This window comes from Durio zibethinus, chromosome 13 (assembly GCF_047325235.1).
Source record: "Durio zibethinus cultivar Kanyao isolate XHJ-2024 chromosome 13, ASM4732523v1, whole genome shotgun sequence".
NCBI lineage: Eukaryota > Viridiplantae > Streptophyta > Magnoliopsida > Malvales > Malvaceae > Durio > Durio zibethinus.
The window spans coordinates 26,279,662-26,293,423 of record NC_143174.1 but is presented as its reverse complement, the minus strand read 5'-3'; the positions used below and the strand labels follow the sequence as shown (position 1 = coordinate 26,293,423).

At 31.2% G+C, this 13,762-nt stretch overlaps 1 protein-coding gene across 2 annotated transcripts; it reads left to right on the top strand.

Moving 5' to 3' along the window:
• Window positions 1-4,578: 4,578 nt before the first annotated feature.
• Window positions 4,579-13,670, top strand: LOC111303484 (transducin family protein / WD-40 repeat family protein). 2 transcript variants are annotated; one of them, XM_022899789.2, is made up of 18 exons: window positions 4,579-4,838; window positions 4,925-4,952; window positions 5,057-5,157; window positions 5,389-5,592; window positions 5,685-5,928; window positions 6,734-6,909; window positions 7,449-7,531; window positions 7,812-7,884; window positions 8,846-8,911; window positions 9,073-9,115; window positions 9,264-9,403; window positions 9,704-9,910; window positions 10,589-10,673; window positions 10,863-11,157; window positions 11,870-12,131; window positions 12,311-12,530; window positions 12,620-12,828; window positions 13,135-13,670. In XM_022899789.2, exons 1-18 carry the CDS (start codon window positions 4,713-4,715, stop codon window positions 13,282-13,284), a joined length of 2,712 nt encoding a protein of 903 aa, XP_022755524.2. In that variant the 5' UTR covers window positions 4,579-4,712; the 3' UTR covers window positions 13,285-13,670. The 2 variants fall into 2 exon arrangements, with proteins under 2 accessions (XP_022755524.2, XP_022755523.2); XM_022899788.2 differs by having other exon boundaries at window positions 12,614-12,828.
• Window positions 13,671-13,762: the final 92 nt, after the last annotated feature.

Below are 13,762 nucleotides of genomic sequence, written 5' to 3'. Positions count from 1 at the left end.
GATCCTTATAGGCTACCTTCTATAATTTATCTTTAAAAATAAGCTTTAGGCTAGCTTTACTAGTACCATCTTTTAATGTAACTTCTTATCCTTCTTTTTTGAAACCACTAAAATGTCATTAAAATCAAATACAATATGACCTTTTAATGTAACTTCTTATCCTTCTTTTTTGAAACCACTAACATGTCATTAAAATCAAATACAATAGGACTATATTTCCTTATCCAATTAACTTCAAGCACTATCTCATTACCTCCTAGTGCCAAAACTCTTACATCATAAGTAAATGTATGCCCTTACATTATCCATTCGAGCTATTTACATTTGGTTGTACTATCTAACCTCTCACCACTAACCACTGTTATAACCAAATGATTAGTACATGTCTACTCCACCCCATCCTTAGCCAATCTAAAAGTCACAAAATTGTGAGTATTTTTACTATCTATAAGTATATTCGAGGTTTTTTTTTCACATCTTTTGTTTCCTTAACATGTTGCACCTAATGCTACCTGTTAGAGCATTAATAGAGATTTTTAAATTACCATTTGCTAGCTTTATTCATTGTGGATATCCTGACTATTGTCAACTCGTTCCTCATCATTTTTTTTTCTTTTAAAAATTCTTCCACCATGATGGAGTTCAACTGTTTGTTCTTGTAAATATGGCCAGAAAATAATTTTTTACCACATTTAAAGCACAGGTTATGCAATCTTCTTTGCTCTAAGAGAGTTTACTTTTGTGTAGTTAATGTTGTATTAAGGTTGATTTTTTATGGTTGGAACTAGAGGTTATAAGGGTTCTTGAAAGAAGTATAAGTGTTTTTGGTAAAACTAGGTTTAGTATGTGATTTGTTTTTTTTGTATTCAACTTTCAAAGGTAGCTGGTGTAACTTAGCTTACCTATAAGTTGCTACCAAAGTCCGAGGCTCGCTAGCCTTAACTCTTGATTTAAGGTATTTCTTTAGGGCACTTATAAAACTGGATATAAAACATAATTCATCCAAATACAGGTTATTCTAAAGCATGAATCGTCTTAGCTCTTCAAATTTCTCTTAATATTTTTCCATTGTACTCTTTTAAGTCAGCTTGTTAAATTCTTCAATCACATCCAAATAGGTCTTGTCACAAATTCGCTAGTAGAAATCATTAAAAAAATTTTACCATGTAAATCTTAGTTTCTACATTAAGTATCCATCATACCATATTTTTACTCTACCAGTTAAATACATAGCAGCTATATCTATTTTTTAATAATCTGACACTCTAAAAATGGTAAAATACCTCTGATATTTTTTTAATCATCCTCTAAGATTCTCACTCGAATAATGAAAATCTGATTTTTGGTTGAGAAATAAAAGCAATTAAGCTTATAGGGTAGTTAGTCCCATATGAAGCTTCAATATGTTTGTCTATCATTATGCTATTATGTATATTATTAAAGTTACTGTCTTGCTAAAGTTTTGGTAGTAACCCTAGATCATCAGGCCTATAGTTAGACTTATTATATTTATCAATAATAGTTATCTTAATAGAATTCTTGCCCTCTTTTTTTATTTGCATCAAGGAAGCTAAATGAGAACTACCAACATGCCTCTTTCCTCTTGGATTTGGTTAGGTTAGAGATTCTCTTTTTTGTAATAAGAATTTTAGCATTTTGGCCAATAAGAATTTAGGCATCTTGTTCAAACTGTTGTAATTCTCAACCATCTTGATTTTCAAATCTTTTTCTATCTTCCTATAGTTTTGACATGGAGGTTTGTGTTGCCTTTATATTCTTCAACTGTGTCAAGATATTCTAGACCTATTCATGTAAACTATGCAATCGAATGCCTTTAGCTATGGAGAATTGTTTCTTACTCTTTCCTAGCATTGATATGATATCCTAACGAGCTCTGATACCAATTTGTCATGACTCAGTTATGACTTGATTAAGATTTTAGAGATTAAGAAAAAAATAGAAGAGAATTGAAAAGACTAAAGAGAGATTATAGAAGAATTGAAGAGACTAAGAAGAAAATAGAGAAAAATTTAGATGAGAAATTATCTTTCCATTCATGAAAATCAGTTACAACCATAAATTATTTAAATAAAACTATTGTGGAACTATCATACAAATTGTAAAAAATACAAATTTGTAGACTATTACTAGCCAATAGATAAATAACTAACCTTAACCTTAATATATTAATAACTGATATCATCATTTTCTGTTATAGTCTTGGCCATACCGTTATTGCTTTTTTCCACCAAGTTCATCACAATCTTTTTTTTATGATGAACCAATTTCACATGGAGAGATTGATTTTTCTTTTCTTTTTTTTTATCAGTACTTAAAAATAAGATCTCTTATTGTTTTCACCATTAACTTCTTAACTTTTATCTTAAGCATTTTTATTAGTTTTATAAATATCCCTTTCAACTTTGATTCATCCATACTTTCTTTCACTAATCTGTTCCGAAAAGATCTCCTAGGATTAAACAAGATAAGGTTTAATTCAATCATCTAACCTTGAAACCATACCCCATTGAGGTTTCATATAACCCTTCTTGCTTCAATCAACAACGCAAACCATACAAACCCAATTTACTTATTACTAGGTGAAGAGGGGGAAAGAGCACTTACATTTGGTCAAAGAACAAATCTCGATACATCCACCAATGAAATGGTTAAAGTCAGTTGAAAGAAGGTTAAAAATGTTGGTGTTTTGTTAAGTGGCCATAATTTGAAGCCTTATTTTGCAATCTTACATTAATGATAGATTGATACAAGTAACTCATTCACTAAATAATCCAATCAATCATACTACAATTGCTAGCAAGTTATAAACCTAAAACACCATGAAGAAAATGGGACATGTTGCAAAAAGAAACAAAATGCAAAAAACCTATTCCTATTACCTATAAACCCAAGGTGTGTATGTTTATGATTGTATACTTTGCAACAATGTATGATATTTTGTTTTAAGAGTTAAACAATTTTAAACTCCTTTGTATTTACTTGATGATTACATGTTTAATATCCAGTGCAAACTATTGCTTGACTCGTAAAACCCATCATTCATTGTGGTTCATTTCTTGATAATTTTCAAAGGGATAAAAGTTATACTGGTATGGAGTTTAAAACATAGGAAGATGCATAAATTATTGCAATTTATGCCGGGTGTTAGAAAAAAAAATTATGAATTCATTAATTTAACAAAATACTAAGGTGTTTTATTTATATAAAAAAAAATTTATTAAATAAAATAAAATCTCATATCATATCGTAATAGTATTATAATCTTACTTTTTATTCTAATTAAAATATCATAATTCTTGATATTATGTTTGATTACATAATTGTACAATACTATAAAAATTACAATAACGTTGGGAATTGTGCATATAATAAAGCCAAAAGAAATTCTAGCATAATCAAGAGGTTTTATGTCTTGAATATTGTATGAGTAAGATCAATTTATATCAGTATAAATTTTTTTAATTTTTTATTATTTTTATAACCATTGATATTAATAGAAATAAATAAGAGAGATAAGTCAAAAAAATAAAAGATGATTTAATCTTATCCCTTAGATATATTGAAATTATGGTACAAAAAGTAAAACTAAAAAGTTTTAACAAACATGAGGGATCATCTAAAATATTGTTTTAGCAAAGAAAAATTTTTAAAAAATCTGAAATATTTTAAAAATTATAAAAAAATAAAAAAACTGAAATATTTTTAAAAATTAAAAAATTATGAAAACTTAAAGAATTCAAAAAAACTTAAAATTTTAATAAAAATACAAAAAATTCACAAAAATGAAAATTTTTATAAAAATAAAATTTTTATAAAAATAAAATTTTCTTAAAATTGAAAATTTTCACTAAAACTAAAAAAAAATTGAAAATAAAAAATCTAAAAATTTTAAAATAATTGTAAATTTTTCCTTTTTTTTAATCTTACAATTTTAATTTTTTTGTATATTTTATGAATTTTTTACCTCTTTTTTTAATTTTATTTATTTATTTTAAATTTTATTATTTTTATAATATTTCATTTTTTTATTTTTTTTATTTTTAGAATTTTTTAAAAATTTTAAGAAATTTTTAATAAATTTTCATTTTTTAAAATTTTTATTTTTAAAGTTTTCAAAATTTTTCAAAAAATTTTAGATTTTTATATTTTTAAGTTTTTGTGATTTTTTAAATTTTTTGAAAATTTTATTTTTATTAAAGTTTTCATTTTTAAAATTTTTTAGAATTTTTAATATATTTTCATATTTTTATTAAAATTTTAAATTTTTAAAAATTTTTTAGTTTTTATAATTTTTATAATTTCTAAAAATATTTTTTATTTTTTTATTTTTTAATAAATTTTTAAAATATTCAAATTTTTTAAAATTTTTTTATACTGATTGATGATGTAGATTAATAAATTGATTAATGATGTTAATCATAAATATCAAAATAGAAGACAAAATGAAAGTTAATATATTAAATTCACAATTTTACTTTTTTAGATATTAAATGGACAAAAATTGTATAACACAAGGATTATTTTTATATTTAAACCTTTTTTTTTTTCTACTTTTTCAGTCCCAAACCCTAAACCCTCCGTCCGGATCTAGAAGAAAGAAGACTTGATATAAGTTGAAGTAAAACCAGAGAGAGGATCTCTCCGTCAGAGAGTTTAATTCATTGAAAGAGAAGAGAAGAGAAGAGAAAAAAATGGGGATATTTGAGCCATACAGAGCACTAGGTTACATTACCAGCGCAGTTCCTTTCTCTGTTCAGCGTTTGGGCACCGAAACTTTTCTCACCGTCACTGTTGGCAAAGCTTTTCAGATTTACAACGTCATTACTTACGCTTCTTTTTGTTCTTTTACTTTCCCTAATGTTGAAAATTATTGATCTTTTTCCTTTTTGGCTTCCTCTTGCAGTGCTCAAAGCTCAATTTGGTGCTTATTGGTGAGTTTTCTTTTTTTTTTTTTTCTTTTTTTGTTTTTTTTGGGTAAAAGCTTTTTTCTTTTGCTAGTATAATACTAAGTATTATGAAATGCTGTCCTTGATAGGCCCTCAATTGCCCAAGAAGATTCGAGCTCTTGCTTCGTACCGCGATTTCACATTTGCCGCCTATGGGACTGATATTGCCGTATTTAAACGAGCTCACCAGGTTTATCATTGGTCTTTATTCATTTTTCTTTTTTAACAAAAGGATTCTAGGGTCTAATGGCATGTTTGGCTTTTATAGGCTCTAATTTGAATTAGTCTTTTTCTAGCACCAGTCATGCTTCATTTCTTTGTGGAGTATTATTTATGTAGAATGTTCCTTTATGTTTCTTTTTTTTTTTCCCTTAAAGTTTTGCTCTTTTGGAGTTTGATGGTAAAATCAATGCTTGTGCAGGTAGCAAATTGGAGCAGACACAGTGCTAAAGTCAATTTAATGCTTTTATTTGGAGGCCACATTCTAAGCATCGATGTTGATGGTAATGTTTTCATATGGGCGTTTAAAGGAATTGAAGACAATCTTACTCCAATTGGACATATCAAGCTCGATGCCAAATTCACTCCTACTTGTATAATGCATCCAGATACTTACTTAAACAAGGTAATATCACCTACTTTGTTGTTGATATAGTAATAGATGAATTTTAAATGTCACAATAATATGGTATGTTAAACTGAGAAGCATGTGTACAGGTTCTTATAGGAAGCCAGGAGGGTTCTTTGCAGCTTTGGAACATCAGCACAAAGAAAAAAATTTATGAGTTTAAGGGATGGAATTCGGGTATCTGCAGTTGTGTTTCGTCACCGGCACTAGACGTCGTTGCCGTTGGTTGTTCTGATGGAACAATTCATATTCATAATATACGTTATGATCAAGAAGTTGTTACATATAAACATTCTGCACGAGGCACTGTCAATGCCTTATCTTTTAGCACAGGTATTCCTATTATGGAGCTTTTAAGAGCTCTTTGCTTTTTTCTGGAGCTCATATTTTCTGTAATACATATTGGAATTTGCTTAGGCTGGACTTGGGGTAGGGGTAATTGAGCTGAGCCAATACATGCTAAGCTCGGTTGAGCTTTATTTTATTCTGCTAGAAGTTTGGTATGAAAAATAATCGACCTACTCAAGCTCAACTCAATTAGGCTTTGTAACTTTAACTTAAAATAAGAAGCTTGAAACTTGACTCAGGCTCAAGCTCAAATTCAAAACTCAAAGAAAACTAAAAATATGCAAATATATTATATATATTAAAAATTCAAATGCTCGCAAGTCAGTCTAGTTGAGTATAATAAAGATTGAACATGGCTCTGACTTGTTACTCAAGCAGCTCATGGTTTAGCTCAGTTTTGCAGTGAATGAGTGGAATTTGAATATTCATCGAACAATGCCTGGGTAGCTCACTTGGCTGCAGCCTTTATCTTGGGAAATAATTAAAAGTTCGTGATGAAATTATGGTGGACGTTATTCTTTCTAACCTGTTTTCTTACAGTCAGTTTGAAACAGTTTTCTTTGTTATTATTTTATTCCTTCATGTTCAAAATTAAAAAATAAAAATAACAACCTCCCATATCTCCTAGAGGTTGATCAACTTGTAAATAATACCTCGGGCTTTTGCTTTATTTTCAAACAGTAGAAGTTTAGAGTAGGGCTTTTGTCAAGTGTTTTCTATTATAGAAATATATGCGTATTCAAACTGTTACCTAGCATGTTTATACTGATTGTTGTTCTATATTTTGCAGATGGACAGCCCCTTCTAGCATCTGGAGGTTCATCTGGTGTCATAAGCATATGGAATCTTGAGAAGAAAAGGCTTCAATCAGTCATAAGAGAGGCTCATGAGAGTTCAATTATTTCACTTCACTTTTTTGCTAATGAGCCTGTGCTGATGAGTTCATCAGCTGACAACTCAATTAAGGTATAATTAATTTAGTATCATTCTTCTTTCCTTAACTAGCCATTTGATGAAATTTGGCATGTCTAAATTTTTAAGTGGTTAAAGTAAGGTGAAACACAATGTGGATGCAGTATATCATTTAGTTGCTTTGTATCAAAACTGATGATAATAGTATTGGAGGTTTAAAACTATATGGTATCATATTCAATGCTTTAGAATTATGACTAGAACTATGTTATGGTTTGTTTAAGATTTGACTTTTACACTAAGCCATTTATTCATCTTGTTAAGTCTGATTCTTCCCTTCCTAATTAGAGAACTGGCTGGGAATTTTAGATGCCTCAGGATTGTTATCATAACTTTCCTTCTTACTATCTGATGGTTAGTTGATGTTTTTATGCAAAATTTTGCTAGCAGAAATGGGTTGCATGTTTGATATAATTTAGATTTTCTTTCAGATCAGTGTGGTGCTTATTGGTGTTTGTTTGCATTATGTTCTCTGCCTAGCATGTTCATTCATCTTATAAGGAAATGCCTTTCTGAATTATTATCTTCTGCAGATGTGGATATTTGACACAAGTGATGGAGACCCTCGTCTCCTACGGTTTCGAAGTGGACACAGTGCTCCTCCACTTTGCATCAGGTAATAGCACTCCCATTGATTTTAGGCATGCATAGCATTCTGTATATTTATTTCCTCCTTAATTTCTTTAACAAGTAAAGGTGTATTAGAATGAATAAGGCCTGTACAATTCAAGAGGGATACCTCTGAAATTGAAATGTGTAGTTGGGACCTTTGAAATTCTAATATGTAGTTACTCTGGATTTCCATCTAGTCTGTGCTTCAATTATTTTCAATGTTTTCTTTAGAAAATCTTTTTGGCCGTGAAATACTTGTTTTAAATTTTACCTATATATGGCAGGTTCTATGCCAATGGAAGGCATATCCTGTCTGCTGGCCAAGATCGTGCTTTTCGCCTTTTCTCTGTCATCCAGGTTTGGCATCTATAATCACTAGAATTTTATTTTGCTTCATGAAAATATTTGATATGCATGATATTTCTGATTGACCACTGCACAAGTTTATGTACATCCAAGTGAGTCCTCTTTCATAAAAAAGTTCGGAGTTTTTGAAAGTTGTTTGGGCTCAATTGAACTATCTATTTAAATAGATGCAGAATTCCCAATAATCTCTTCATAAAGTAGCAGATTCATTTAGTAAAGTGTTCAGTTCCTTATACCATCTTGCTTTGATGGTAGCAGAGTTACAATCCATTTACAAGCAAAAAATAAAAGGAAATAATACCCTGTTCATGCTTTGATAAGTTATCATTATCATTTTAGATTTATGTAGATTATTAGTGGCGCCTGAAGGGTTTTCTTTTATGTCTTATATTGGTCATTAACCATTTGATATTATTTCATTTTATTGGCTTTTCTGTGAAAGATTTCTTTTCTCAATCTTTGTTTGTTTACCTTTTGGTTCTGCATCTTTTAAAAATTTTTAATGGGGTTTGTAATTTAAACATTGGGTCCTAGACTTGTTTACTTATATTGGCCAATATTTTTTTATAAGGTCACCATCCATGTTTTATTTTGTGGGTAGGGCTTAGTACCTTCCTAGAGTCCAAACCTAACCTTTACTTTGGCATTTTAGTTCTTTGATGTGCATCTGCTCTTCATTCCTATTGAAATTGTTTGAACTAAAATCTAGACTTGAATGTCATATAAACCTTTTGTCTAATTCTAAGTACTTTTTATGCATGCATGACCTGATAAAAAATCCTTTATTTATCTACTCTGCCATTCAATAGGAGCTTAGATCCCTGGGTGCATGTTACTCATTATGTTGTTCTTACTACCATTCTCCATCCATGAAATTCTATATTAACATGCTACTTCACAATTTACATAATTTTCTAATTTGTTGGTAAACTGTAAAATTTGTTGTGATCAGGATCAGCAGAGCAGAGAGCTGTCTCAAGGTCACATATCTAAGCGAGCCAAGAAATTAAGAATGAAGGTATGGCTGGGGTGACATGTCGTACTTAGCTGACTTATTTAGCATGATTATACCTAAATGATAATCTGAATACAGTACTACTAATTCTGTAAATGTTGTAGTTCTTGTTTATATATTGAATTCTTGTGTTCAGCTTCTTTGTTTGTTATTTTCAATTTCAGGAGGAGGAACTAAAATTAAAGCCAGTTATTGCATTTGATTGTGGTATGATCTTCCACTATATGCTCTTTTATCATTTAGAAACATGAATCTGTTTCTTATCCATTCTTGAGTGATGGTATGTACTTTTGTTATGTCAAATTGATCTAAGTTTGCCTCTTCCTCTCTCTATCTCTCTTTCGATAAATAAAAGCTGAAATTAGGGAGCGAGATTGGTGCAATGTGGTTACATGCCATATGGATACTGAACAGGCATATGTGTGGAGACTTCAAAATTTTGTGCTTGGGGAGCATATCTTGAGACCATGTCCTGACAATCCCACACCTGTGAAGGTTGTGCTTGATCTAATTCCTAAACCCATTTAGTTTTTATATGTTATTGACAACTTTTATTGATTAAGATCTGTAATAATATTTCTCTTGCACCAAAATTTAGTGCACGCATTGAATGCTCTTTCCAAACTTGTGTATTTTAAAAATACAGCCAAGATGGCTGAAGTACCATTCGTTTAAAACATTAAGCTGAAAATACTGCTGATATTAGACTATTTAAAGATGAAAAATAGCTGCTAGAAATTAGTATTTCTTGAACCATATGAATTGTAACTGATGATTTTTTCTATCGGATTACAGGTCTGTACCATCAGTGCTTGTGGTAACTTTGCTGTTCTAGGGACAGTAGGTGGTTGGATTGAGAGATTCAATCTCCAATCAGGAATCAGTCGAGGTAGTTATCTGGACATGTCAGAAGGAACTGCTCATGATGGAGAAGTTGTCGGAGTTGGTTGTGATTCTACAAATACCTTGATGATAAGTGCAGGATATCATGGAGACATTAAGGTATATTCTTTCCTAGATAATTGTTCTACTTCCCTAATCTTAACACTGACTTCTAAGAGTAATATGGGAATATAGCTTTTGATATTTCTCGTCTGATATAGTTGTTGTAAATTGAGCAATATTTTACATACTCTTTTATCAATTAAAAGTACATTATATAAAAAAAAGGGGGCCATTGCCTTTTTGTGCCTCTTGCCACTCAAGGTCTTTACCTCAATAAGTAAGCTGTGCCCGGAAAGCTGTGAAATGCTGTTGCTAGATTGCAATACCCCTTATCCCAGTCACCCTGATTGACTACACTGGATATTGGATTAAATCCGACCTTTTCCAAGTTGGTTGGAAGTGGTTGTTTATTTATGCCTTTTCCATAGCCCAACCCTAGAAATTGGGTAACAGGAAAATTATGCACTAGGTAGGGGTATTTATAACCTTATATAGGCTTTAAGTTGTGTTTGTTGTGGGAAAAGCAATTTTACCCCCTTTTTTTCCAGACAAGAAAGCAATTTTTGCATTGGATCCACCTTGATTTATGTTTGAAATATTTTCCATCTAGTTACAAGAAGTTCTGATGGAAACTTGTCCTAATCTATAGAATTTACTTAAGCATGCAGAGCAAACCAACAAAGCTGATTGAGTTTTGCTGGATATTATTATTTGTCGAATTGATTCTTTGTGCAGGTCTGGGATTTCAAGGGACGTGAATTGAAATCTGGATGGGAAATCGGATGTGCTGTGGTTAAGATTGTTTACAATCGTCTTAATGGTGAGCGTTCTTTTGATCTTTGTTATCATCAGTGTCAAACCTTGGGTTTTCTGTCTGTGTGTCTGTCTGTGTGCATGTACTCCTGCATCTATGTGGTCTCTCTGCCTATTCATTCCCATTTCTTAGTTTTTTCATGGTCTTTAAATCATATATTAAGCAACTGCTTTTATCTTTTACTTTATTTTGCAGGTCTTTTAGCCACTGTAACTGATGATTTGCTTATCCGTTTATATGACGTCGTGGCATTAAGAGTGGTTCGTAAATTTGAAGGCCATACAGACCGTATTACTGATTTGTGTTTCAGTGAGGATGGCAAATGGCTTTTATCATCCAGCATGGATGGGAGTTTGAGAATTTGGGATGTTGTCTTAGCAAGACAAATTGATGCTATACATGTTGATGTGTCTATCACAGCATTGTCCTTGTCACCAAATATGGATGTTTTAGCAACTACCCATGTTGATCAGAATGGGGTTTATCTGTGGTAAGTTTTCAATTTTGTCTCACTTTATCATTATATGGGCTAAAGAAGTTGGCTATTAGTTGGGGTTATATCCTTTTTGATCTTTCTATTCACACTAAATAGCTGAAAAACCTGAAGCAGAAGCTTGTTGATGTGATGAGATGTGATGTAATGAATTTCTTCTAGGTAAATAACATGAATGATAATTTTCACACTTGGAAAAACGTGCAGAGGATAAATGTGATACATTTTAGTCATTCAGACCATGTTTGGTGCATATGATGATGATATGATACGATGATAATCATCCTATATCATGTTTGACTTGTATCTAAAGAAATGAATATGATTGGAAGGAGGATTAGTCATCCTCTTGGCATAAGATAATTCAATCCTCTCAAAGTGAAAAAAATTATTTTTAATCCATGGGATTAAACTTACATGTTCTATTATATCCTTCAAAATTACATCAATAATTTAAATTGTATCAACTTTGAAGAGGGATAATTTTGATAAATAGATAAAATTAGTCTATTATAATCCTTGCAAACATCAAACGCAAGATAAGATGATATTATGTAATCTAATCCTTTTTATAATATCATCTTATTCTATCCTATCATAATCTTATGCACCAAACACACACTCAGTGTATGATAGTAGGTGTTACTTTGGACTATACTTGGTTTTATTTCTTAGTAAGAAACTTTAAATGGCTGGCAATTTTATTCAGGGTTAATCGGTCAATCTTCTCTGGAGCTTCAATTGTGGATTCCTTTGCAAGCGGGAAGGAAATTGTAAATGTAAGGTTGCCGTCCATCTCATCTATGGATGGATCTCAAACTGAAGATTCTGATGAACCCGTTGTTGACAAACCTGTTTCAAAAGATGCTTCTGTTTCTGCAACTTTCATTAAGCGGATACCAGAACTAGTTACTCTTTCTCTATTGCCAAAAAGCCAATGGCAAAGCTTGATCAATTTAGACATTATAAAGGTCTCTCTTTACTCTCCCCGAATGCTTTTTCTTAAGTAGTTAGCTATTGAAAGTAAATATGTTAATTCTTCTTTTTTTTTACATCATTTTTTTTGCCATTATACATAGTTTAGGTAGGGTTTCTGCAAATATTGACTCCATAATTGCATTATCAAAAAATCAAAAAATAATAATTGCAGGTTCGCAATAAACCAATTGAGCCTCCTAAAAAACCTGAGAAGGCTCCTTTCTTCCTGCCTTCAATTCCATCTCTTTCTGGAGAGATATTATTCACGCCTAGTGAAGCTAATGGGGATAATGATGCAAAAGACAATAAACTGGAAAAGAATGAGAAGAAATTTGATATGCCACCATCTCCATTTTTGCAACTTCTTCAGTTCTCTGCAGAGATGAAAAACTGTAAGATTCCATTGTTGAAAATTTATCTAACATCTATGGTAAACATCTTTGAAGCTCATATTTATGTGCTTAACATGTTGTAGTTTCAGCATTTACTGATTATATTAAAGGCTTGTCTCCTTCGGCTTTGGATATGGAGCTTCGGATGCTTCAAATCATAGATGATGAGAATCACCAAGAGCTTGATAGGAGGCCTGAGATGATTTCAGTCGAACTATTATTGGATTATTTTATTCATGAGATCTCCTCCCGGAACAACTTTGAGTTCATACAAGCTGTTATCAGGTTATTTCTGAAGGTATTGCTTTCTTACCTTATTTAAAGGGATTCCATTTTTTGGTGTACAATATTTTGCTCAATTGCCAATTTGGTATGATCTTAAGAGGTTTGATAAATTGTTTGAGTCAGCAATTACTTCCAAATTCTGAATTCATAAAATCTCGGAGTGTTTGAGTTAGTTTTCCTTGATTAATATACTCACTGCTAGTTTTGAGTCACAATTGGGTAAACGTGTCTTCACTAAAATTTTGGCTTGTTTTTATTGTTAATGCAAAAGGGCTTATGTTGGTTATTCTTTGATGTAATGTCCACCATATCTGGTCAGATACATGGCGAAACAATTAGATGCCAATCAAAATTACAGGACAAGGCAAAGAAGCTCCTCAAAATTCAATCCGATATATGGCTGAGAATAGATACATTGTTTCAAAGAACAAGATGCGTGGTTACTTTCCTCAGTAATTCACAATTTTAAGTGCTCCCAGGGGCAGATATTTTGCAAGTTAAATGAAAATTTTGAGCCAATATGATTACACTTTGACCGATCAAATGATAATTTGACTAGCTTTGCCAGCCAATGTAGATCAGATGTATTTCATCCCTAAACCCCATATATTACTGGTTGAACACGTAGATCAGATGGAGAGACCTGGTCCGCAGAGATGCAGAGGAGATGCCTCATCATGGAATTTGGGTTGTATCATCTCTATTGTCCCCATTACTTATTAGTAATTTATTCACCTGCTATAACCAATAGACATTCTCAATTCTCATATGTAGTATTTTATTTGGATGTTAATTGGAGATCCAGCGGACTTGATTTGATTGTTTCTATAAAATTAACATCAGTGTTTTTTTTTAGCAGATATGCTATTTACGCATTGTGGTCAATAATTGAAACTAGTTCTAGTTGTTTATAAACAGATGTTGTCAATATTTTATTAAACGTCTCA

Bases quoted from the DNA above. Each gene is read 5' to 3' on its own strand.
- LOC111303484 (XM_022899788.2), top strand. From the start codon at position 4,713: ATGGGGATATTTGAGCCATACAGAGCACTAGGTTACATTACCAGCGCA. The intron at 4,839-4,924 runs GTCATTACTTAC...TTCCTCTTGCAG, and splicing joins AAGCTTTTCAGATTTACAAC to TGCTCAAAGCTCAATTTGGT. The intron at 5,929-6,733 runs GTATTCCTATTA...TATATTTTGCAG, and splicing joins TGCCTTATCTTTTAGCACAG to ATGGACAGCCCCTTCTAGCA.